This window comes from Kogia breviceps, chromosome 2, assembly GCF_026419965.1.
Source record: "Kogia breviceps isolate mKogBre1 chromosome 2, mKogBre1 haplotype 1, whole genome shotgun sequence".
NCBI classification, from domain to species: Eukaryota; Metazoa; Chordata; class Mammalia; order Artiodactyla; family Physeteridae; genus Kogia; species Kogia breviceps.
The window spans coordinates 109,237,488-109,260,661 of NC_081311.1; the positions used below are offsets into that span (position 1 = coordinate 109,237,488).

The window sequence follows — 23,174 nt, forward strand, 5'->3', positions numbered from 1 at the left end:
TCCTCATAGAAGTAAGATTGTGTATTAATCCCTGGTCTTTGCTTGTTATTCTCATTTCCCAAGTAGTCTTTCCACAGGTTCTTATTTCTTCTCTCTTTTTTTTCTTTTTTCAATTGCTCCCTAACCCTGGACTTTTTTCTGCATCCACATAGAAGGGCACTATAATTTTATTTTTCCTTTACTTCAGGAAATGCCACAATAAAACAGTCTCGATACAGGATAATCATCCAAGAAGCAGCCAACGGAGGCCAAGAATGCCCAGATACCTTATTTGAAGAGCGAGAGTGTGAAGATGTGTCATCGTGCCCCATATATCGGTAATGAATTACCTTTTTAAATAATCTTTAGACCTTAGAATAAGTCATGACCTATTTCCTTTCATGTAATATATGATTATTATATGAAATACTTGTAGTGAGAAATACAAAGAGGTAGTAGCATTGTTTATCTTCAAATATCTCACTGTTTTCCCCTCTTATCTGGAATATATTTTGAAAGAGTAAAGAATATGAAAGTCTAATTAACAGGAAAAAAAAGAAACAACCATGTTTTGATTGTAACTGAGCTGCTGGAGCTCTGCCACCCAGGTGATCAATTTTCAAGATCCAGAGAGATTCAGGAGGAGGTCCTTACTTGCAAACACACACACTCACAACTTACCTCGTTCTATTGTTCTCATCCTAAAGCCTTTAATCAAGAACTAAGAACAAATGTGTACTTCTATAATAATTGTGTATTTTAGTTCAAAACTGGTTCTGGTTCGCAATTTTTGTCATATACACATTTTAAGGAATCTTAGAAAAAAGTTTAACCTATGGAGAAATTTTTGTTTTTAGAAAAAGAAAATGAGTACCTTTTAAACTCTATATGTTACCTATATGTGCCCCTTTGGCAAGCTGATTACTATCTATAAAAACAATACCTGAGGTTTGTGTGTTTAGTCATAAACTTCCATTCTTTTAACACTGGATTGAAACACTGCTTTAAAGTACTCCTGGATTAAATTCAATCACTGTTGAAGTTTTACTTATTTGTGAAAACAAGACCATGGTCTTAAAAATTGTGCTGTTATCAGCAAGCTTTAAAATGCCTTTAGCAAAAATGTCTAGTGTTTCTCCTGATTATTCGAGAAACTGTGTCTTAAAGCTATGGGATTCAAGGGCTAATCTACTCAGAAAAATAGATTTTGTTTTTGTTTTGGCCACGCGGCTTGTGGGATTTCAGTTCCCAGACCAGGGATTGAACCCGGGCCCTCGGCAGTGAGACTGCAGAGTCCTAACCCCTGGACCACCAGGGAATTCCCCTTGTTTTGTTTTTTAAGAAGACCTCCCGCTCATTATAGTTTAGGATGTCATTGAAGAAGTCCAAATTATGATCAACTGCATCATCCTTTCCTCCCATTGTTTCTATCCGATGACCAGTTTGGGGAGGATGTGAATTAACACTGGAACAAGCCCAGACTACCAGTTTTGGGCTCATCATCCACAAGGCCCCTGTGGGAACACTGTCAATATCCCTTCTTTTGTGCCACGTATAAATACGGAGACTTCTGAGCTCAGCAAGAAGAGCTCTCAGGGAAGGTAGCCAATTGAAAAAATTAGCCAAATCAAATATTTTTAGACATTCTATGAACCCAGTGCTATTATAATCAGAGAAAATCCTGGGAACTGTTAGTGGGCTCTCCTTCCTATTGTCCACTCTCTTTACTCGTGTTGCACTTCAATTTAGTCACTCATGTTTGAACTAGTTTCCATCGGTGACCTCCTGCCATTTTCCCCAGAAATCAGTTCCACTGTACATGGATAGGATGATTGTATCATGTCTCCTGATGAGTCGTTTAACGTGTGTCCAAGTTACCAGCATGAATCTATGCCCTTTAGTCAAACATCCTTGAATTTTGAGCAATATGTTTCCAATTTAGATTTTGCTTTCCCCTCGTTGGTTTGTTAGGGAGGCAAGTTAATGTAGACCTTTATCATTTTCTTCTGATTCTTCTTTTTCTAATTACATTAAGGTGAGACATTCTCACGTTTACCAAATTAAAACAGAATCAAAATGCCTATAGAAATTTTTCTGTAAGTTTGAGCATTTCCCACCACATTAAGTTAGTAAGTGTTGGAGAGGGGAAATTTCCCCCTCTATGCTTCTTGAGTTCTTGTGGCTGGCCTAATAATACAACTGACATGAGACAGATTAGCAGGAGAAAATCAAACAAATTTTAATTCATATGCATGGAGGTCCCATAGAAATTGTACCTTAGAAGTGGCCAAAGTAGGCAACTTTTATACTTTTTAGACAGAGCAACAATAAATCTGTGAAGAATTGACAGGATGAAGAAATGTAGGTTTTGGGTGCTCAATCCGTGAAAGAGTTTGGGCTTGGGATAGTAAGTTTAAATAGTAACAAGGTTTGTTTATATAGCCCCGAATTCCCTATCTCTGGTGATAAGGGTGTCCTTCCATCTCCAGATGTAGGGAGGGCACCTTTCAGAGGAGAGATTTATTTCCTGCTTTCAGGGAGACAGAAGGAAGGGTCAGAGTGTCCTTCTTACATTAACCATTTTTAAAGTAACTTTAATTCAAAATAATCAATATGCAATTGAGGCACATTTTGGAGTGGCCGACAGTATAAGCAAAAGGGAAGATAGCATGGGCGATGTGCCCCTGTATAGAATTGGCAGTGGGGTGTCCCCAGGAGTCTGTGGCTGAGCATTGAGGGCTTTAGGACTGACAGCTGGCCTGCCTTGATGAGTGCGATCTCAGACATGTCATTTAACATCTCTGAGCCCAGGCTTATCCTTCTAAAACTAAGAATCTAGCAAGAGAGTCCTTGACGTGTCTTCCTTTTATTTAGCATGCTAAGCTAGATTGAATTCCTTGGTCTCACTTTAGAAAGCCTTTTGTGAACTTGAGGGATCTGAGTGAATGACATACATGTCCTAGTTGAAAAGCTAAATTAAACCCCCTACCATTTCAGTTTCTGTGTTTTGGAACTATACTTAATGCGTCTATGCATCTACAAAGTAAATTTCTACTACTTAAAAGTAATAGGTGATTTCTTTAAATGTGACAGGTTTTTCGATTTACCTGTTTCCTGATTTCTCCCTAGCTCTTCATTTATTCTCATTATGGAGGCCACTTGAATGAGTTCAATGATATGTAGTTTTTACTTTTACATTTTAATGTCCTTTGCTTGATTCTGAAAGATAGTCTGTTATCTATCCCTTAACACCACCACTGCCTCACTTACCTCCAATTGTTCAAAACACCCGAGACTCACCTAGTCTAGATGAGGGAGAGGTGGTGGTGAGTGCAGAGATTAAAGCTGGGCTCTGTTAAGTGGTCTCTGCGCGCTATATGAATCTATGTTCACATGACTAAGAGAATCCTTTGAAGTGACTTTTCTTGAGCAAAGAAAGTCTGCTCTATGTTCTGATATACATTATTTTTTCTTTTGCTGAGACTTCTTTTTTATTGTGGTAAAATCACATAACATAAAACTTCCCATCTGAAACTTTTTTTTTTTTTGCTAAATTCACTTTTTTAAAAAATTGAAGTATAGTTGATTTACAATGTTTTGCCAATTCATAGTGGAAAAGAATATTTTAAAAAAGAATGTATATATGTGTAAAACTGAGTCACTTTGCTGTACAGCAGAGATTGCCATCTTAAACATTTTTAAGTATACAATGCAGTAGCGTTAATTGCATGCACGTTGATGTGCAACAGATCTCTGAATTGTTTCATCTTGCAAAACTGGTCGGTAATATTTTTACTTCATGTTTCTGTTTTATTTTTTGAAGTAGCATCTCTTATCAGAGGTATTGGCCCATGTGAAGAAGGGTAAAAATATACCCAGTGAAAGAGGAGAATCTGGTTACATTTAGAGTTTGGGTTTTCTGGAATATTCTGAAGACACAGGTTTAAGGGCTTAAATCATAGTCTGTCCTGTGGGTCATAAAAGCAGAGTTTTGTTCACCTTAAAGAAACACACACTGGAAAGCCAGAAGGATTCCTTAGATACTGTTTCCTCTGTGGAGAAGAAATATTGGTAATTCCTCAGAGACAGATCCATTCCTCTTCCCTGAGAGGAACTATCACATTAGATAAGTCCCCATGGCCCCCCACCTCCCTTTTACTCTATAACCTATTGAGACATTTGAGCTACACCAAAGTCCTAGGAAACACCTTGTGAAAAATTTGAAGCAGAAGATCAAGTGTGAAAGCTTGCACCCAAAATTTTCAGGTGTTCAAACCTTGATTCTCTAATGCTCCAATGGGATATAGGGATTTTCTCTCTTTTATTTTCTTTTACTGTTTTTCTTTAAACAATTTTTAGTTTGTAAAGAGCTAAGCCTTCTAGATTTGTTCTTTACTTCTAATGCTTTTTATGGCCACTTTGTGTGCAAAATGTCCACATTTTAAAAAGTGGAATTATTGCATTAACCATGGTTCTGGAGCAGAGGGACTATTACCATCCATCCCTAGTGTGTGCCAGAGCTCCCTTTTATGACATTGGTTTCAAATCCATTTTTATTGAATTACTACCTTTATGTTTTTGGATTTCAAATTCACCTATTTCAAATATTTCTTTTGTATGTTTGTCATGGTGACATTTCTAGTCTGCTATTATTTGTCATCACAGGTGGAGGCCACAGAAATGGAGCCCCTGTATCTTAGTGCCAGAGTCTGTCAGGCAAGGAATAATGGGCACCAGTGAAACCTGCGGAAAGGGGGTGCAAACAAGAGGTAAGGGAATTTTAAAACAGTTTTTCTGTTCAAATGTAATTCAAAGTTATGTTGCGCTTATAAACTGTTGCCTATTTTTATATTTGAATAAGTTGTGATCTTATTGGATTGGATTATTTATATTTATTACTGTTTGAGTTTAAGTTTGGCATTAGTTAGTGCTGATATTTTAGCCATAACTAGCTAGTGCACCTAAGGTCTAATGCAATGTAAGCGAATATCTGTTCTCAGCCATTAGCATACGCCAGTGCTGATGGTCCAAATGCATGTTGGATATTAGTCAAGGAATGAAGGATGTGTCAAGATTGGACCCAGTAGTACATGTTGTATTTTTTATGTGCTCATTAAATATTTGTTGAATGAATTAACTAATCATAATAATCATGACTTAAACCTGGTTGTTATACACATACTTAGAGTATGTTTTATATGTAATATACATAGAAAGGAACCATTAAAATTTCTGGAAGATGCTGTGAATAGGCTTCTGGGTCTGAGTAAAAGTGCCTTTTATCATCAAAGTCTAGAAGGTGTGGCATTTTGAAATCTCTGAAAACCACTCAGAAACTCATCAGATTGCTCACTGTTTTGTTTCACTCATAATCTAGATGCCAGTGATATGAGGTTTGATAAAAAGTGCTTTATTCTTTGTTTTTCATTTTATTTATTCTTTTTTTTAATTAGTAAAAGTTTATTGTGCACACACCAAAAAGACAGTTTGCAACCAGGGAGCACTCAGACCAAAGTGTGGAATGAGAAGAAGTGCTTTATTCTTAAAAATCTGACCACTCTGTTACTAAAGGGATATATGTAGCAAAATCAGACCTTGTAGGACCAACTGCATATCGCTGGTCTCATAATTCAACTAAAAGGCATATTGAGAATTGTTTTTCTTCCTGTTGGATAGGTTATTGTATTAAGCAGGATCAGTCATCCCAGCTAGCACAGTAACTCCCTTCTTTGTTGATTCACAGGCATAAGAAGCCCAATGTGAGTGGGTGGCAGTTTTAACTTCTAGTTCAAAGGAATCATTGCTGTGTTTTTAGTGGAAGCATTCCTCTCTTTGGAAATAAGGGCTTATAGGGTAGTAGAGCATAAGATTGCAGAGGAAAAGAAAGCAAACATTTTACTAGTGGATCACTATGGGTAATAATAGGTTGTGCCATTCTCATTCCCACCCTTGACTCCTGGGCCTGTGAATCCTGGCTATGGGAGGGAAAACACCATATATTGGATGCTTCTGGAAAACTTTTTCCCAGCCCTGCTAGGTATTGCCACCTAATCGGTACTATAAATGAGTCTTCAAAAGACCTTTTCACCATTTTATCAAGCCAGCTGCTTCAGGATGGTGGGGAACATGGTAAGACCATGAATTCAATGAACATGTGTCCATTGCCACATGTCACTTGCTGTGAAGTGAGTTCCTGTATCAGAAGCAATGTTGTGTGGAATACCATGACTGTGGACAAGGCATTATGTAAGTCCATGGATGGTAGGTAATTTAGCTAGAAGCGTCGTGTGCAGGAAAGGCAAATCCTTATCCTATTTGAGTAAGTACCTATTCTGGTAAGAACAGAACACTACACCTTCATGATGGAAGTAGTCCAGTGTAATCAAACTGCCACCGTGTAGCTGGCTGATCACCACGAGGAATGGCGCCATACTGGGGACTCAGCATTGGCCCCTGCTGCTGGCAGATTAGGCACTCAGATGTGGTTGTAGCCAGGTTGCCCTTGGTAAGTGGAAGTCCACGATGCTGAGCCCATGCATAACCTTCCTTCCTACCACCATGACCACTTTGTGCATGAGCTCATTGGACAATGGCAGGGGTAGCTGAGGACAGAGGCTGACTGGTATCCACAGAATGGGTCATCCTATCCATTTGATGATTAAAATCCTCCTCAATTCAGGTCACATCTTAGGGAGCATTCACATGGGACCCAAATATGTTCACATTTTTGGCCATTCAGCAAAGTCTTTCCATGTACCACTTCCCTAAATTTCCTTGTCACCAATTTTCCAACCATGTTCCTTCTAAGTCCTTGACCATCCAGCAATCATTGGCCGCAGCCTGTGCATCTGTACATAATCCCACATCTGGCCATTTCTCCTTCTAAGCAAAGTGAACAACCAGGTTTATTGCTTGAAGTTCTGTTCACTGGGCAGGCTTCCATTCCCCTCTGTATTTCAGGGATATCTCAGAAAAGGGCTGTAGTGTTACAGCTGTCCATTTAGGGGTTGTGCCCACATATCATGCAGAACCATCCATAAACCAGGCCCAAGTCTTCTTTTCCTCTGTCAGCTGATTGTGGGAAACTCCCTCAGAGGATATATGTGCAGGCTGGGAGAGAGAAGGCAGTTTAGCAGGAGTGGGGACCATGGGCAGTTGGGCTACTTCTTCATGTAACTTATTGTGCCTTCAGGGCCTACTTGGGTTCAGTCACACATATACCACTTCCATTTGATAATGGAGTGCTGCTGTGTATGCCCTACCTTGTGGCTTGATGGGTTAGATAATATCCAGTTTGCATGGTAACTCTGGTGGCCCATGGTTAAGCATTCAGCCTCTACTAAGGCTGTAGCTGTCCCTCAAATGGAGTAAAGCTACCTGCAGAGGATGGCAGGGCTTTGCCCCACAACCTAATGACCTAAACTTCAATTCATCTATAGGAACCTGCCAAGGGCTCCAGGCAGCATCCCTGTCTGCTACTGACACTTCAAGCACCATAGAATCTGCTGGATTTAGTGGCCCAAGTGGCAGAGCGGTCTGGAGCTGTTACAGAGCCTTTTCTTTTCTGGATCCCACTGAAAACTAGCAGCTTTTCAGATCCCCTGGCAAATGGGCTAGAGTAAATACACACCCAAAGAGGACTATGTTGCCTGGAATCTGAAGAGGCGCGATAGATGTTTTGTCTTTATTTTGGTTGTAGGAGGGGCCAGATGTAACAACCTATCTTCTCCTTAGGAGGGATATCTCAACATGCCTCACACCACTGGACCTTTAGACATTTCACTGGGGTCGAAGGTTACTGAATTTTCTCAATTTTTTTATTTCCCACTCTCTGACATGAAGATGTCTTACCAATGAGTCCAGAGTAGTTGTTTCTTCTTGCCCACTAGGTCCCATCAAGATAGTCACCAGTGTAAAGGCCAGTGTGATATGTTGTTGAAGGAAAAGTGATCAGATCCCTGCAAACTAATATATGAAATAGGACCAGAAGTTGATAGGCCCCTGAGGAAGGACAGTGAGAGTATATTGCTGGCCTTGCCAGATTAGAGCAGACTGCTTCTGGCCATCTTTATTTTCTCCAAGTACATTAATATTTGGGGTCAGGGTTCCCGCATATGAATTTTAGGGGTTAGAATTCAGTCCACCTTGGAAATGATGTCCCTGTGGGAACATTTGCAAATGTAAGTTTGATTTGCAAGGTAGTTTGATTCAGGGCTGCTAGGAGGCTATACAGTGATTCTGTAATTTACAAGAAGGGACCACTTCCTGAAAACATTTTACTTCCATATGTCAGAAAATTATAATAATATAATCTTGTTATTACAAGACTTGTGCTTGCTTTCTGCTGCAAAGTTGCTATAAAATATCTAGATCAGCAAAATCTACATAAATAGTCTTTTAAAAATGGTACCTTTGTGCAGGGCACAACTTAACTCTATATGGTGACCTGGACTTTGATGCTCTGTGATACTAGAGTATCATTATGGTTTGTTTTCACTGCAAAGCCATTTAGTACATTTTTCAGAGACATTGCTCCTAAACTATGTGGAATCTTATCCTATAACGGTAAATTATTCTATCTGTCTTAGAAGTATTTTAAATGGATTCTGGCTGGAGGCCAGATCGTCCTTTAAAGTAGGCAAAATAGATACCTGAGTTTTCTCCAAGTTAGACTCCATCATTAGAGAATTCCTTGTGTTTACTTGTTGAGAAATTTACACTTTTATTTTATTTATTTATTTATTTATTTTTTAATTTTATTTTATTTTATTTTTTTTTTTTTGCGGTATGCGGGCCTCTCACTGTTGTGGCCTCTCCCGTTGCGGAGCACAGGCTCCGGACGCGCAGGCCCAGCGGCCATGGCTCACGGGCTCAGCCGCTCCGCGGCATGTGGGATCTTCCCGGACCAGGGCACGAACCCGTGTCTCCCGCATCGGCAGGCGGACTCTCAACCACTGCGCCACCAGGGAAGCCCGAAATTTACACTTTTAAAGCAGTAGGATGGGTCTCCAATTTTAAGACAGTAGAGCCAAGATATTTCTACTCCCTTCTTTTCTCTAAAATTACTTCAAAACCAGCAAGGAAAACATGAAAGAGTAACAAAAAGGTAACCTTCAATGAAATCCCCTTTATAAAATTGTTCCTAAAAACAAGAAGTGCAATAAGTTCACCTTCAAGTAAATTAGGGCCATCTGTAACCTCAATCATATTGTATGATGTAGAAAGTGGATGGAGATATAGGGAAAGTACTTTGCAGAGCAGGATTATACCTAAGTGTTGGCGCAGTTGAAGGTGTGGAGGCTGAAGAGAAACAAGATGATTTGGCCTGGACAACTCTGGAAAGGCACCACCTTTGCAAAAGGAAGCGGGCAAAGCTGTGTGTGTGTGTGTGTGTGTGCGCGTGTGAGCGCGTGCGTGTGTAGGGGATGGGAGAAAAGTCAGGAGCTTTTGAGAGTCTGACTAAAGAGCAGTGAACACTCTCCACACCCAGCCCTTCACCTTGCAGTCAGGCTCCGACCTATTGCTATTTTTGTGGGAGCCTGGAGGTTTATTCTCTGTGGATGTTAGAACCAGAGAGGTCATGGACTTAGGACAACAGGCAGAGGAGTGTGGAGGCAAGGGGCTATACTGAAGTCAGGAGGATCAAAGGAAAGTCTGAAGAAGGAATTAGGAGACCCTCAGTCCCTTCCTCCCCTGCTTTGGCATTCTGGTCAGGCAGCTTTTACACCCTTCAGTCCCATGGAAGCCCGAGCAAGCTGGAAACACTTTCCATTTAAATTTCTATTTCAGAATTTTTTAAATCACAGAGGGAGGTATGAATTCAGGCCAGTTTGGGATTATAAATTCTCATGAGAGATTTTGGTCCTCTCACTACCCAACGTTAAATTGTAGACATGTAAGTGGTTCTGCCAAGACATGTTACTTGGCGTGTCTATTTCCTTATACTTGGCAGTCTACCCTTATACTGAGGGCCAGCCTTTCTGGTCCTCACTTCTAGTATGGGGTATTTTATGAGGTTCTCCATAACAGTTCTTGAAGTCATGAAAGTGGAAACTTGGTTCTCCAAAATTTAATAGAAACCCTGAGGATAAATGTTGTCTCTCTTGCTTACCTTGCATCCCAAGTTTTTATTTTATTTTGTGCTTTATGGGTTCCTTTCCTCTGGACCAGCCCAGCAATCCATTTAGAAGATATATATTTGATCCAGTGTTTTTTTTTTCTTTTTCATTAGAAAGGCCTTTTATGATTTCTAAGCCATTAAACTGCCCCAAACAGAAGTGCTCCTTGTTTTATCTCATTGTGTTTATATTGCTGACCTGGTTAAGTGACTAACAGTAAGAATACATTTATATAATACTTTTCTAATCAAAAAAGAAAAAAAAAAACACAGAAGGGCAGATAGAATTATAGCTGTCACTAAGCATTTATACCATCTTCAAGGAGATGGGAATTTGGGTTCCATTGTCCTAGCTGTCCAGTCCTTCAGGGAGAGCTGGGCATTCTCTCTGCACAGCTTCTTGTGCTTTATCTGAATTAAGAAGGGATGATAGCTCAGCTTCTATGACAGATGAAAATATAAGAGGAAGAAACTTAAATATTGCAACATACTTTGATGTATCTGCCCTTCATAGGGTAGAATATCAGTACTAAAACAAGAAAAAGTGAGGATGCTGGGGGAGTAAATTTGTCTATAGATATGATCTGATTCTTGTTTTGCTACTCACAGTGACTATTTTAAAACTGCCTTAATGGACTTGCCAGTATTTTTCTTTAGGATAGTGTTTTCCTCTCATTCAAAAGTTTATGTGTATACTCTATCATAGCAGAGAGACTTGACATCTGTGACACTGTAATGGATACAGAGTAGGTGCCGGAGATCAAAATTGTGCTGCCTTAGATATCCTTGACTTCCATGAAGTACCTGCATTCTTTTTTTGGTTTGTTCTCACTGAACAATGTTTATGTGGACCAAAGGAGAAAGATCTCAAATCTTCTGTCAAATCTTTTTGTTCTTCCTTAAATTGTTTTTTGTTACTGTGAGAGGCATTGGCTTCTTCCACAGTAGTTTTGATGGAATCTGTGTGTTTCTTTTCATTCAAAGGATCGCTTTATTTTTTAAATTGAGTTATAATTAACATACAGTATTGTATGTCTCAGGTGTACAACATAGTGATTTGATTTTTTTTTTTTTTTTTTTTTGTGGTATGTGGGCCTCTCACTGCCGTGGCCTCTCACGTCACGGAGCACAGGGTCCGGACGTACAAGCTCAGCAGCCATGGCTCACGGGCCCAGCCGCTCCACGGCACATGGGATCCTCCCGGACTGGGGCACGAACCCACGTCCCCTGCTTCGACAGGTGGACTCTCAACCACTGTGCCACCAGGGAAGCCCTGATTTGATATTTTTATTCACTCTGAAATGATCACAGCAATAAGACCAGTTACCATCCATCACCATACAAAGTTGTTACAATATTATTGACTATATTCCCTATGTGTACATTACATCCCCATGACTTATTTATTTTATAGCTGGCAGTCGGTACCTCTTAATCAAGGGATCTCTTTAAAAGGTGCTCTTCCAGAAAAAAAAAAAAAAAATTGGGCAAAGTCATCCACTTTCAGAATAAGTTCTGGATTACTTTTATTTTTAAAAGGCAGGGCGTTAGAAATAGGAAGAAGTTAAGTTTACCAGTAACCTTGCATTTTAAGAGTCTGGATGATTGGACTTTTTATTCTCCACATGGAGGCAGTCATAGTCATTTAACCTTATAAGTTGCACAAGTTTATTTTCTGTCATATTCATCTACATAGATCCAGCAAGAAGTCATTTCAGTGGATTCAGAGAGGAAAACAAACATACAGGATTCAACTATGACTGAACAATAGCCTAAGATAAAGACATTCACTGTCACCTCCATATTTGGTGAGAGAGGGAGAGGGGAAAGGGAACTTCTTCCATTTGCTTCAAGATTTGAGCAAAAATGAGCTACATAGCTATGAACTGTGGGCATTTCCAGGAGAATCAGGAGTAACTCTAGCTACCTCCAGAACTCCATCCATAGATGTAACTGTTTCTTTCTTTTTTTTAATAAATTTTTATTTATTTATTTATTTATCTATCTATCCATTTATTTATTTATTTTTGGCTGCGTTGGGTCTTCGTTGCAGGCCGTGGGCTTTCTCTAGTTGCAGCAAGCAGGGGCTACTCTTCGTTGCGGTGCACAGGCTTCTCACTGCAGTGGCTTCTCTTGTTGTGGAGCATGGGTTCTAGGCATTCAAGCCTCAGCAGTTGTGGCCTGCGGGCTCAGTAGTTGTGGCTCGCAGGCTCTAGAGTGCAGGCCCAGTAGTTGTGGCACATGAGCTTAGTTGCTCTGATCATGTGGGATCTTCCTGGACCAGAGCTCGAACCCGTGTATGCTGCCTTGGCAGGTGGATTCTTACCCACTCTGCCACCAGGGAAGCCCTGTAACTGTTTCTTAAATGGGCAAATATATTTGGTGATATCCTTCCAGTCTATTTCAAGAAGGGAGTGCATGACACCACTTGTGGCCCCAAATCAGCATACTAGGGTTTACAGTCAAGGCAACGAGAAGCACTATTTTCAATAACTTTCATGTTTTTATTTTTGATAACCGAGTGCTCATCTCATAGGAAAAATGATCAGACCCCATTATTCTTTGTATCAGATATCATTCTTGGAGGGATTTCTAACCAGTTCTGGCTTCAACATTAGAAAAACCAATTGGAGGACATAATGTTCTTTGCTAATTTATCTTATTAATCAGTCCCTGATACCAAAATGATTCATTATAACTATTTTAAGGAAGTTTAAAAAATCTCTTCTAAATATAATTTTTTTAAGTTTGAAAATAAAAGAAAGATCAGGTTAGAGTGTAGAAATTAAATTTACAATGTAGGGCAACCCTCTAAGTGAAAATATCCTTGGATTCTAGCAAAAGAATAGGTTTTATAATACCATAGGCATTGGTTTAGAGTTAAGTATGGGACTTATAGCACAGATTGCATTTTAATAAGTGAATAATGATTCTGACAGTTATTTTTCATCTCCTTTGCATGTTTTAGGTTAGGATTAACTTCATGGCTTTCATGGTTGCTGCAGGTAAAATATGTACATTTTTCAAAAATTGGCAATAAATTAGAAATAAATATTAAAGGAAGTGAGTGACCTAAGGCATGATGCTTTAGTAACATAATGTGAACTGAGATTCAGAGATGTTGTCTCATGCCAGCCTCTCTGTTTTGAACATAGTAAGTTATAATGCAAAGCACAGAGTAACTCCTCTGTCCGCCTCCCTGCTACCCACATCACCAGCAGGTATTTCCCTGATGAGATGAGGAGTGGGGGATGGGAAGGGGGTATTTTTTTTTTTTTTTCGTTTGAGGAATGCAGTTATTTGCTAAACTAGGAGCAATAATTTTCTCTTCTGACTGCATGGCTCTTAGTTACAGAACTATCTTCCCCTTCAGGAATGTTAATATGAATTTCAAAGTCTACTGCAAGCTGTGTAAATGTAATAGGATTATCCTTCTCTAGTTCAGAACCAGAATTCAGTATCTTCAGATAGATGTGAATCTCCTGGCTTCCCTTAGCTCTCAGGTTACTAAGGTCAAGGTATTCATTTCTGTTTGGCCCAGGGGCAATTTTAGGATTGTATCAAAAGGAGGTTATGTTTTTTACATTTTAATTTGCATTTCTAAAGAAAACAGAAACTTCAACTTTCCTTTAATAGCAGCAAGAGGTGAAGGAGCCCCCCACTTTAGAGAGGCCCTAAAAATTAACAGAGGAGCATCAAAGTTCAGACAAACCTTTGCTCTGGATTTGAATATAGCTGACCCTTGAACAACATGGGTTTGAACTGCATGGGGCCGCTTATATGCAGATATGTTTCAGTAAGTATGCAGGTGGCCCTCCATTTCTATGAGTTTTATATCCAAGGGTTCAACCAACTGTGGATCAAATTTCAATCCTTGGTTGTTTGAATCCACAGATTAGGCATTGGTTTAACCAGTGGATATAGAGGGCCAATTGTACTATGCCATTTTATATAAGGGACTTATAAGGGACCCCCGAATGGGGGTCCTGGAACCAAAACCTTTCATACACCAAGGGCTGATTGTAGATTCAGAAGTTGCAAAACAGGTGAATTTTTTAGGCCAACCATGTTTTGAAGGATTCACATAGTGGGACACAAAGCAATCTTTTAACCCAGACACATGAAGAATGAGAATTAAAAATGTATTATAGTCAATTAAACTCAGTACGTTTATAAGATGATTAACCTCTTAATAAGATATTGAAAGTAGGAACTGAAAGTAGGAGGACTGGGTTGGGAGTCACCAAGGCTTTGTAATTACACTGCAAAGGGTTTTGAAAGCCTGTACCACAGTAGCGGCTTTGGGAATGGATTAGAAGGAATATGCATAAAAGGCATTTTATGGAAAAATCAGAATGTTTAGCTACATTTATATACAGAGTAAAGGGCAGTGAAGAATTTGAAAGATTCAGTGGTTTTAGGTCAATGAAAATCGACAGTATTGTCACCAAAAATTGATATAATTGACATAAATAACCAACATAAAAATGGGAAGAGAGAGATACAATATTTGAGTATTATTTAAAAATTCAGCCTAGTAAATTTGAGAATCTAATTGACTTTGTTAGGTGATTTATGAATCGGGCAGCATCCCATCTGGCAACTAAAAGGATGCTCCAAGGGGTTGTACAAAATGGAAGGTTTATATAGGAAGAAGGATGGGGTAAGGGAGCTATTAACAGAAGAAAAGAAAGGATTTTGAAGCCAGGACTTCCTTTTTTGTGGGAAGGGTGGTGATGTTAGGGTTGATCATGCATATTTCCCCTTCTTCCTCAGGGGTTGCAGAGGGCCTCTATGGCAAAGTACCTCACTGGTGCAGACCAGCAAATTCTAGACTGGTACATTTCTGGAGAAGGTTGAACTGCAATTAGGTTAGGTATTAAATCTATGTTTGCTATCAAGTTTGCACATGTAACTCCATGTTGGGACTGTGTTTTTTTCTCTTTAACAATTACCCCCTTTTGATCGGACTATCAGCCTAACTGAGAAATATGATCAAAATTTAAGGCGTTAGCATTACTCTCAGCTATTGCTTTGCAGCTTTGACGATCTTTGGTGGGATAATCATAGGTCATGATGTTTTTGCTAAACCCTGGTGATATTCACAGGCCACAACTTCAGATCCACAATTTTTAAAAAAATTTTATTGGAGTATAGTTGATTTACAATGTTGTGTTAGTTTCAGGTGTACAGCATAGTGATTCAGTTATACATACACATATATTCATTCTTTTTCAGATTCATTTTCCATATAGGTTATTAGAAAATATTGAGTATAGTTCTCTGTGCTATATAGTAGGTCCTTGTTGGTTATCTCTTTTATATTTGGTAGTGTGTGTATGTTAATCCCGAGCTCCTAATTTATCCTTCCCTGCCATGTTCCCCTTTTATACCACATCTTCTTTATCCATTCATCTGTTGATGGACACTTAGATTGTTTCCATATCTGGGCTATTGTAAATAATGCTGCTATGAACATTAGGGTGAGTATATCTTTTCTTTCTTTTTTTTTTGCATTCAGTCTTTTTTTTAATCAAAATATAGTTGATTTACAATGTTGTGTTAATTTCTGTTGTACAGCACAGTGATTCAGTTATACATATATATACATTCTTTTTCATATTCTTTACCATTATAGTTTATCACAGAATATTGAATATAGTTCCCTGTGCTATACAGTAGGGCCTTGTTTTTTTTTATTAGTTATCTATTTTATACATATTCGTGTATATATGTCAATCCAAATCTCCCAATTCATACCACTACAGCCCCCTCCTGCTTTTCCCCCTTGGTGTCCATATATTTGTTCTCTACATCTGTGACTCTATTTCTGCCTTGCAAACCAGTTCATCTGTACCATTTTTCTGGATTCCACATATATGCACTAATATACGACGTTTATTTTTCTCTCTCTGACTTACTTCACTCTGTATGACAGACTCTAGGTCCATCCACCTCACTACAAATAACTCAATTTCATTCCTTTTTATGGCTGAGTAATATTCCATTGTATATAGGTGCCACATCTTCTTTATCTATTCATCTGTCGATGGACACTTATGTAGTTTCCATTTCCTGGCTATTGTAAGTAGTGCTGCAGTGATCATTGTGGTACATGACTCTTTTTGAATTATGGTTTTCTCTGAGCATATGTCCAGTAGTGGGATTGCTGGGTCATATGGTAATTCTATTTTTAGTTTTTTAAAGAATCTCCATACTGTTTTCCATAGTGGCTGTATCAATTTACATTCCCACCAACAGTGCAAGAGGGTTCCCTTTTCTCCACACCCTCTCCAGCATTTGTTGTTTGTAGATTTTCTGATGATGCCCATTGTAACTGGGGTAAGGTGATACCTCATTGTAGTTTTGATTTGCATTTCTCTAATAATTAGTGATGTTGAGCAGCTTTTCATATGCTTCTTGGACATCTCTATGTCTTCTTTGAAGAAATGTCTGTTTCGGTCTTCCACCCATTGTTTTGATTGGGTTGTTTGTTATTTTAACACAGAATTTTCCCTGGATTGTTTGTCCACTCTCTTTTGTTTGCTCAAACTCTTTACCATGCTCTTCAGGATGGGAGATTCTCTTCTTCCATAGCATCCTTCTTTTAGATTCATTTAGTGCTAGTTGTAATTGTTGGTTTACTTATCTGTCTCCTAACAGTGGGCCAAATTGTGCTTTATTCATCTCTGTATCCCCTGTACATTGTGTCTGGCACATTCTAGGTAGCCAATAAATATCTAGAAAATTGATAATTTGTTGCTTATCTTTTCTTACTGTCATGGAATTCTAACTAATACTGACATTTTACTTTTTGTTATGGAAAGAGTTTCAAAACTACAACTCATACCCATATTAACTAATTATGAATATACTACTTTCATGTTTCCTTTTCCCCCTCTCTTCTTCTCCTAGCATCACTGCTGATAATTGCTCACTCAATTGTAATTTCTTAGGTGACCTTCTAATTATCTCCATTTTCTGCACATTTTCTCATCGGAGTCACTAAAGAAAAATAAAGTCTGTACCAAGTAAAACACTAGCATAGTCAGCAATATCATAACAACAAATGCTAAAGAAATAATGTGAATAAATGACACAAACTGTCAATTGAATAAATATTTATGTTTCTGTTTTATCTAGTTTATAATACTGTATTGGAATGACAGATTCTTCGCCGTTTTCTCTAAAATATATTTAATATACACATAAAATACACCTGTCTTTTTTTTCCCCTCTGTATCTATTCCCTTGGGGATTTTGAACTTTGCTATATATCATGTTCCCACCCCTCAAACAGAGTACAAATGCCAAACAGACAATGGAAAAACGTTATCAGTATTAAATAGAACATCTTACCTTAGTGAAATGAAAAAGTCCTTTTAGTTTGTAGAATTTCCAGGCTTGTGAATCTTTAAATGGTCAGGTTCTTGGTGACTGATTTGTTTCCATTATATTTGGAGTCCCAAAATACTTTATATTCTGTTGGCCAAACGAGATTAAGCTATGTAAATCCATGTCCTTCATGACCTGACCTCTTTCACTCACTAAGGATTGAGTTCTTCTTTGATTTTTTTTTTTTTTTTTTTTTTGGTGATACATGTTTTATGGCTACCAGTAAGTCATGGTATATAGCATGTTAACCCAGAACATCAAAAATCAAATACCATTATTCTCCTGTTGTAAGTGGATCAGGATTCTTTGGGGGAAAAATCCATTTGGGTTGAAATGACTCTTTTCTTCATATACTCCATATAACAAATTTCTTCCAAACATTCTCTATTGACCTATGAGCTCCTAGACTTATGAAGGGAATTTATGCCATATTATTTGAAAATTTATTGTCATTTATATTATGTTTAACTAGATTTTTTTTTTACTGATTTTCTTCAGTTTTACCCTTATTACACTTAAAGATTATCTTTCTGTCTTTCACCTAGTTCTTAAAAATTATCTGGTGTTACTTTCTTGGTTGCAGTGACTCAGTCTGCTACCTAGCTAACACAGAGCTTTCTATGAAATAGAGATATTCCACAATATGAGGCTCTAACATGTGAGTTAATAAGGCAGCGTTCATGGAGCTGTTGATGCTAGGTAATTATCTCTTAGGGATGCTGTAGAAGGGATTCCTTGTCCCTTTCAGATTTTGCGATTGGGAGAAATGTAGCTGCCATAGACTCTAAACCTGTGATTCCAGAGAGGATTTAAAATCATTTTGTGTAGCTCATACTTAGCAATGATTAACACCAATACTACAATTGAATGCTAAATGACAGTTTTGACAAGCAAATACTCTGCACATACACGGACAGATAAGTTGAAGATATTTTGAAGAACCTCCATAATTCCCTAACCATCATGATCGTTGGCAATAAATGCATAGAAGCAGGACCTGTCAGGTGCAGAATAAATCTCCTATCCCCTGGGCCTCCATTTGGTTTGGTTACCAAACCAAACACTTCTCTGGGGAAACAAAACCATATAGATAGGTAGAAACAGAGACAGAGAGATAAATAGAATGAGAAAGAGAAAGATTGATTGGTTATAAGGAATTAACTCAGATAATTATGGAGGCTGAAAAGCCATGATCTTCAGTGGGCAACCTGGAGACCCAGAAGAACCCATGGTGTAAATTTGCATGTGAATGTCAGCAGCTTGAGACCCAGGAAGAACCAGAAAGAAACAATGTTCTAGCTCAAACAATCAGGTAGGAGAAATTCCCACTTACTCAGTCTTTTTGTTTTATTCAAGCTTTCAACTGATTGGATGAAGTGTATTCACACCAGGGAGGGCAATCTGCTTTACTCAGTCTACCAGTACAAATGTGAGTCTCATCCAGAAACACATACACACCCAGAGTAATGTTTGACCAAATATCAGGGCACCTGAGCCCCAGTCAAGTTGACACACAAAATTAACCTTCACCAGTAGCTGGTCCTTAAGGGCAAGCTCCTGTTATTGCCAAAATCAAGTTCAGCTGCTCAACGCTCAAAAGCCAATAATTCGAGAGGCAAGTGTCAATAGAAAGGAAATGGGCTTTAATCAGAAAAGCTGGCAATCTGGGGAGAAGGTGGACTCATGTCGTGAGACCAACTCCGAAAATTCTTCTCAGCCATGACAGTTTTTAAAGGGGAAAAAGGGAGAAGAATCTCAGTGAATCACTGAGGCAGGAGGTTGGGTTCTGCATCAGTCTCCATTGCATGCAGGCTGGCTGACTCTCTTCAGATGTTATCTTGCTGCGTGATCTGCCTGCAGGATTACTAAGGGGGCTGTTGGGAATAGAGAGCTAGTCATTCTTCAGCTACTTAATTCTTCATTCTTCTTTTTATCTAGGGAATCAACAGGTTAATTAGGTTCTTTCAAGGTTAGAGGGGAACAGAAATAGGCAAACAGGAAAGGGGCAAAAGAGCTGCTTTCACAGTGACTAGGAATTCGTGGATGTTGTGACTTTCTTGCCCGTTTCTTGGGCCATTCTAATGCACTCAGCTGCTCCTGCCCGCCCCCCACCTCCACCCCCCCAAAAAACACACAAAAATAATTTTAAAAATCTATCTTTTTCAAATCTACTTCCCTATAATTGGCATAGCACATTACTTGGCTCATGTTTACTGCTTTGCCTTTTCTGTTTTTGTCTCCAGTGAATGGTTTTATTATTATTATTTTAATGCTGAGATTTGTGCACTTTTGTTTAGATTTGTTGTCCTTTCCAAAGAATTATAGATGTGAGCATTGGAGGGGATCTCAGAAAATAGCTGGTAGGGTGACCCCACTGTTGTACCATCCTTTCCCAAGCCTTTCCACAAATTTTATAGGTAAACATACTGACTTCAACTTGGTCATATTTGAAATTCTTTTAAAGCAACAAATTCCAGAAATACTCAGATAGTTAAAGGGGAATAAATTTATCACCAAAAGGTGTTTCCATAAATATGGCAATTTAAATATTTAAAGCCAAGTTCCATCATGACTCACTACACAACCTTGAAGTTGGTATTTTACATCATTTTCTCCTCTCCTACTCTTGGACTGAATCCAAAGTGCCTAACTTCTATAGCGCAGACAATATTCTAGTGCAATTTTACTAAACTAATTTGTAGTAGTATTTATTTAAACATGTATAAATATATGATGAGCTACAGGAGCTATTGATTTTATTTTGTGCTATTGAAATGTTCCATTTAGATTTTTCAGATCAAGAAATGTCAGAAGGCAAGGTTACAAAACAGCAAAATTTTAGTGCAACTATCAGCCACTTTATAAAGATATAGAAAGATTTTGGGAAACATTTTTGATTGAAAAACAACATTACACTCTCAATACACTTTTAAAAATATCTGAACTTCTGTGCTTAACTGGCTGTTAAACATAAACATTTTATATATTTTAAACTTTGAATTGTTGCTATTATATCATAGGTTTTTCTCTATTCAGTATAGGAAATTGATTTGCCACAAGTGAATGATAGATATGATCTTTAAACTTTCTCTATAAATTTGTTATATTGTTGAGAAATTGTCTTTACCATAAAACATGATATTATATGCGGTCTTTTACATCTGTTCTCTCAATTGGGCAATAAAGTATTAAACAATGTTCCTTACAGGAGCATTGCTATGTCTCTCTGTTATGTGCTTGATGAAAGATATTTTATCTACTTTATGGAATGAATAGGAAAAGATGAAGGTTGATTATGATTTCTCAGAAGTCTTTTTCATGGATGAAATTGTTCCTCTATATTTTATGTGCTAAGGGAAATCACATATGAATCTCATACTTAGTATTTATAAGTTTAATTCTATTTTTATTGCTTCTTTTTCCTACCCACCCCTGCCTTCTTCATGTTTCCAAACCAAAAGAAAAAAAAAACTATTCCAGCCAAAATACCCATAATGATTATTGCAATATCATTTAAAGGCTATAATGACCAACTTAACTTGGGCAAGTTATTGTTTAATTATACAAGGTTATGAAAATTTAGAAGCTTGCCTTTCCTCCTTCCTTTCTTTGAATAATAATGGTATTTTATGCCATCTGCATTTCATCTATCTGTTTAGTGACACAACTTGGTCCAGAGTTATAGGATAAGTTTGTGTGTGTGTGTGTTTGTGTGCGTCCGTATGTGTGCCTATCCAACTGCTGTTCATTAGGACATTTCCATGTGGCAAATGAAATTTCAAAATTTATTAACAATTCTATGTGGAACAGAAATAATAAGTTGTCCTCAACATATAATATATACTGCCTGAAAAGGGAAATTTATAAGAATTCATGAGAGGATAGTAGTAATTGAAGGCACGATCTGGAAAAAGGAAAAGTGAAATCAGTCAATAAAAAACATTAATACTTATGATGATGGTTGATTTGATACTGGAATATGGCAAAAGTAAGAGATGATGGAACAAATATGTATGGGAAGAAAAATTGAAAAGGCTTTTGCAGTGAGTAAGGAGAGTAGAAGACAACGAGGCCAGTGAGGACACAGACAGCAGAGAATATCTGGGAAAAAAAGCACTGAAGCTCTACAAACCACACTGGAGGGAGTGTGGAGAATAGTGTATAGGTAGTGGTGCTAGATATGAAGTGTATTATTGCAATTCTCATCACTGACAAAAGAATTAAAGTCTTTTTATAATTGTAATTTATAACCTTTCTTAAAATTCACAAAACAATATAAAAACCTCCCTCCCACTGGCTCTTTACAGAAATTACTATACCTGGCATCGCATCACAGCTGGCCCATTAATGTTTATTATGGGCATTAACCCAACTGCCCTCAGCTTCCTTTGGAACTGCTGCTCTTGCTTTTCCCTTCCTGACTCTCAATTAACTGACTGTGGAACCCAGTTGTCAATACTTACTTGTGACTCTTTCAGACATTATTGTTTATTAATTCATTCACTTATTTATTTTTTTATTTATTAATATATACTTACACCTACTGTATCATGAGCACCAGTTCTAGATGCTGGAATATAATAATAAGCAAAATAAAAATCTCTTACCTCCTGGAACTTATTTATCATGAAGAGAAATCAATTGTCAGCAAAATAAAGGAATATTATGTGTGTTGCATGGTGATAAGTGCTGGAGAAATATGAATCAGGAAAGACGGATAATGAGCACAGAAGAAAAATGATGTAATTTTAAATATGTTGATCAGGGAAGCTTTTGCTAAGAAAGTGGTATTTGAGCAAAGATTTGGAGGAGGGGACAGAGTGAATAATGTTTATATCAGGGAAATACAAAAGTCCAGAGATAGTAAAGAACCTGTTGCATTCAAGGAACAGCTAAAGACAGTGAAGATTGAGCAGAAAACCTAGGAGGAGAAAAGGGAGTGAGGAGGCCAGAAAGTTGAAGGAGAAGGAACAAATTGTGAATAGCTTTATAAGGACTTTTGATTTTTATTCTTCATGAAATGGGCAGCCATTGAAGGCATCGTGCAGAAGACTGATATGATCTGACTTACATGTCTGTTGAGTGGATAGTAAACTATAAGTGGAAGGATCCAAGCAAGAATCCAATTAGGAGGCTACTAGAATGATATGAGGAATGGGGGGATGATTTTGACCGAGACACAATGATTAGAGGTATGAAATGGTCAAATGGTCAGATTTTTAATATGTTTTGCAAGCAGGGTTGCAAAACAGGAGAGTTTGTAAAAAGGATTGGATAAATGTTACGAGAGAAAGGTTATCCAAGGATGACTAGAGATAGAGTTTTGAGAGTCATGAGCACATAGTTAATATTTAAACCATGGGACTAGATGAGATCACCTGGGGATTCCATGTAGCTGGGGAAGAGTCCAAGGACTGAGCCAAGGCTAAGGGATTAGGGAAATGAGGAGTAACCAGTAAAGGAGACAGGAAACGAGACCAGAGGTATAGGAGAAAACCAGGAGAGTGTGGAGTCTTGAGCACGAAGAGAAGGAAATGTTTTAGGAGGAGGAAGGATTGACTGGCTAAATGTTGCTGAAAGAACAAGTAAGGTGGATTGGAGAATTGTCCATAAAATGTAGCAATGTGGAGGTCCTTGTTGCTCTTGACAGGAAAAGTTACACAGAGGTGTGGAGGGGACTGCA

General features: G+C 38.1%; 1 protein-coding gene across 1 annotated transcript in view; it reads left to right on the forward strand.

Moving 5' to 3' along the window:
- The window catches only part of THSD7B (thrombospondin type 1 domain containing 7B), an 876,032-nt gene that overhangs the window by 518,996 nt on the left and 333,862 nt on the right, over positions 1-23,174 (forward strand). Inside the window, exons 11-12 of the mRNA XM_059052359.2 lie at positions 188-317; positions 4,645-4,748. Of these exons, the coding sequence (XP_058908342.1) occupies positions 188-317; positions 4,645-4,748 (234 nt within the window). The remainder of the gene's footprint in view (positions 1-187; positions 318-4,644; positions 4,749-23,174) is intronic.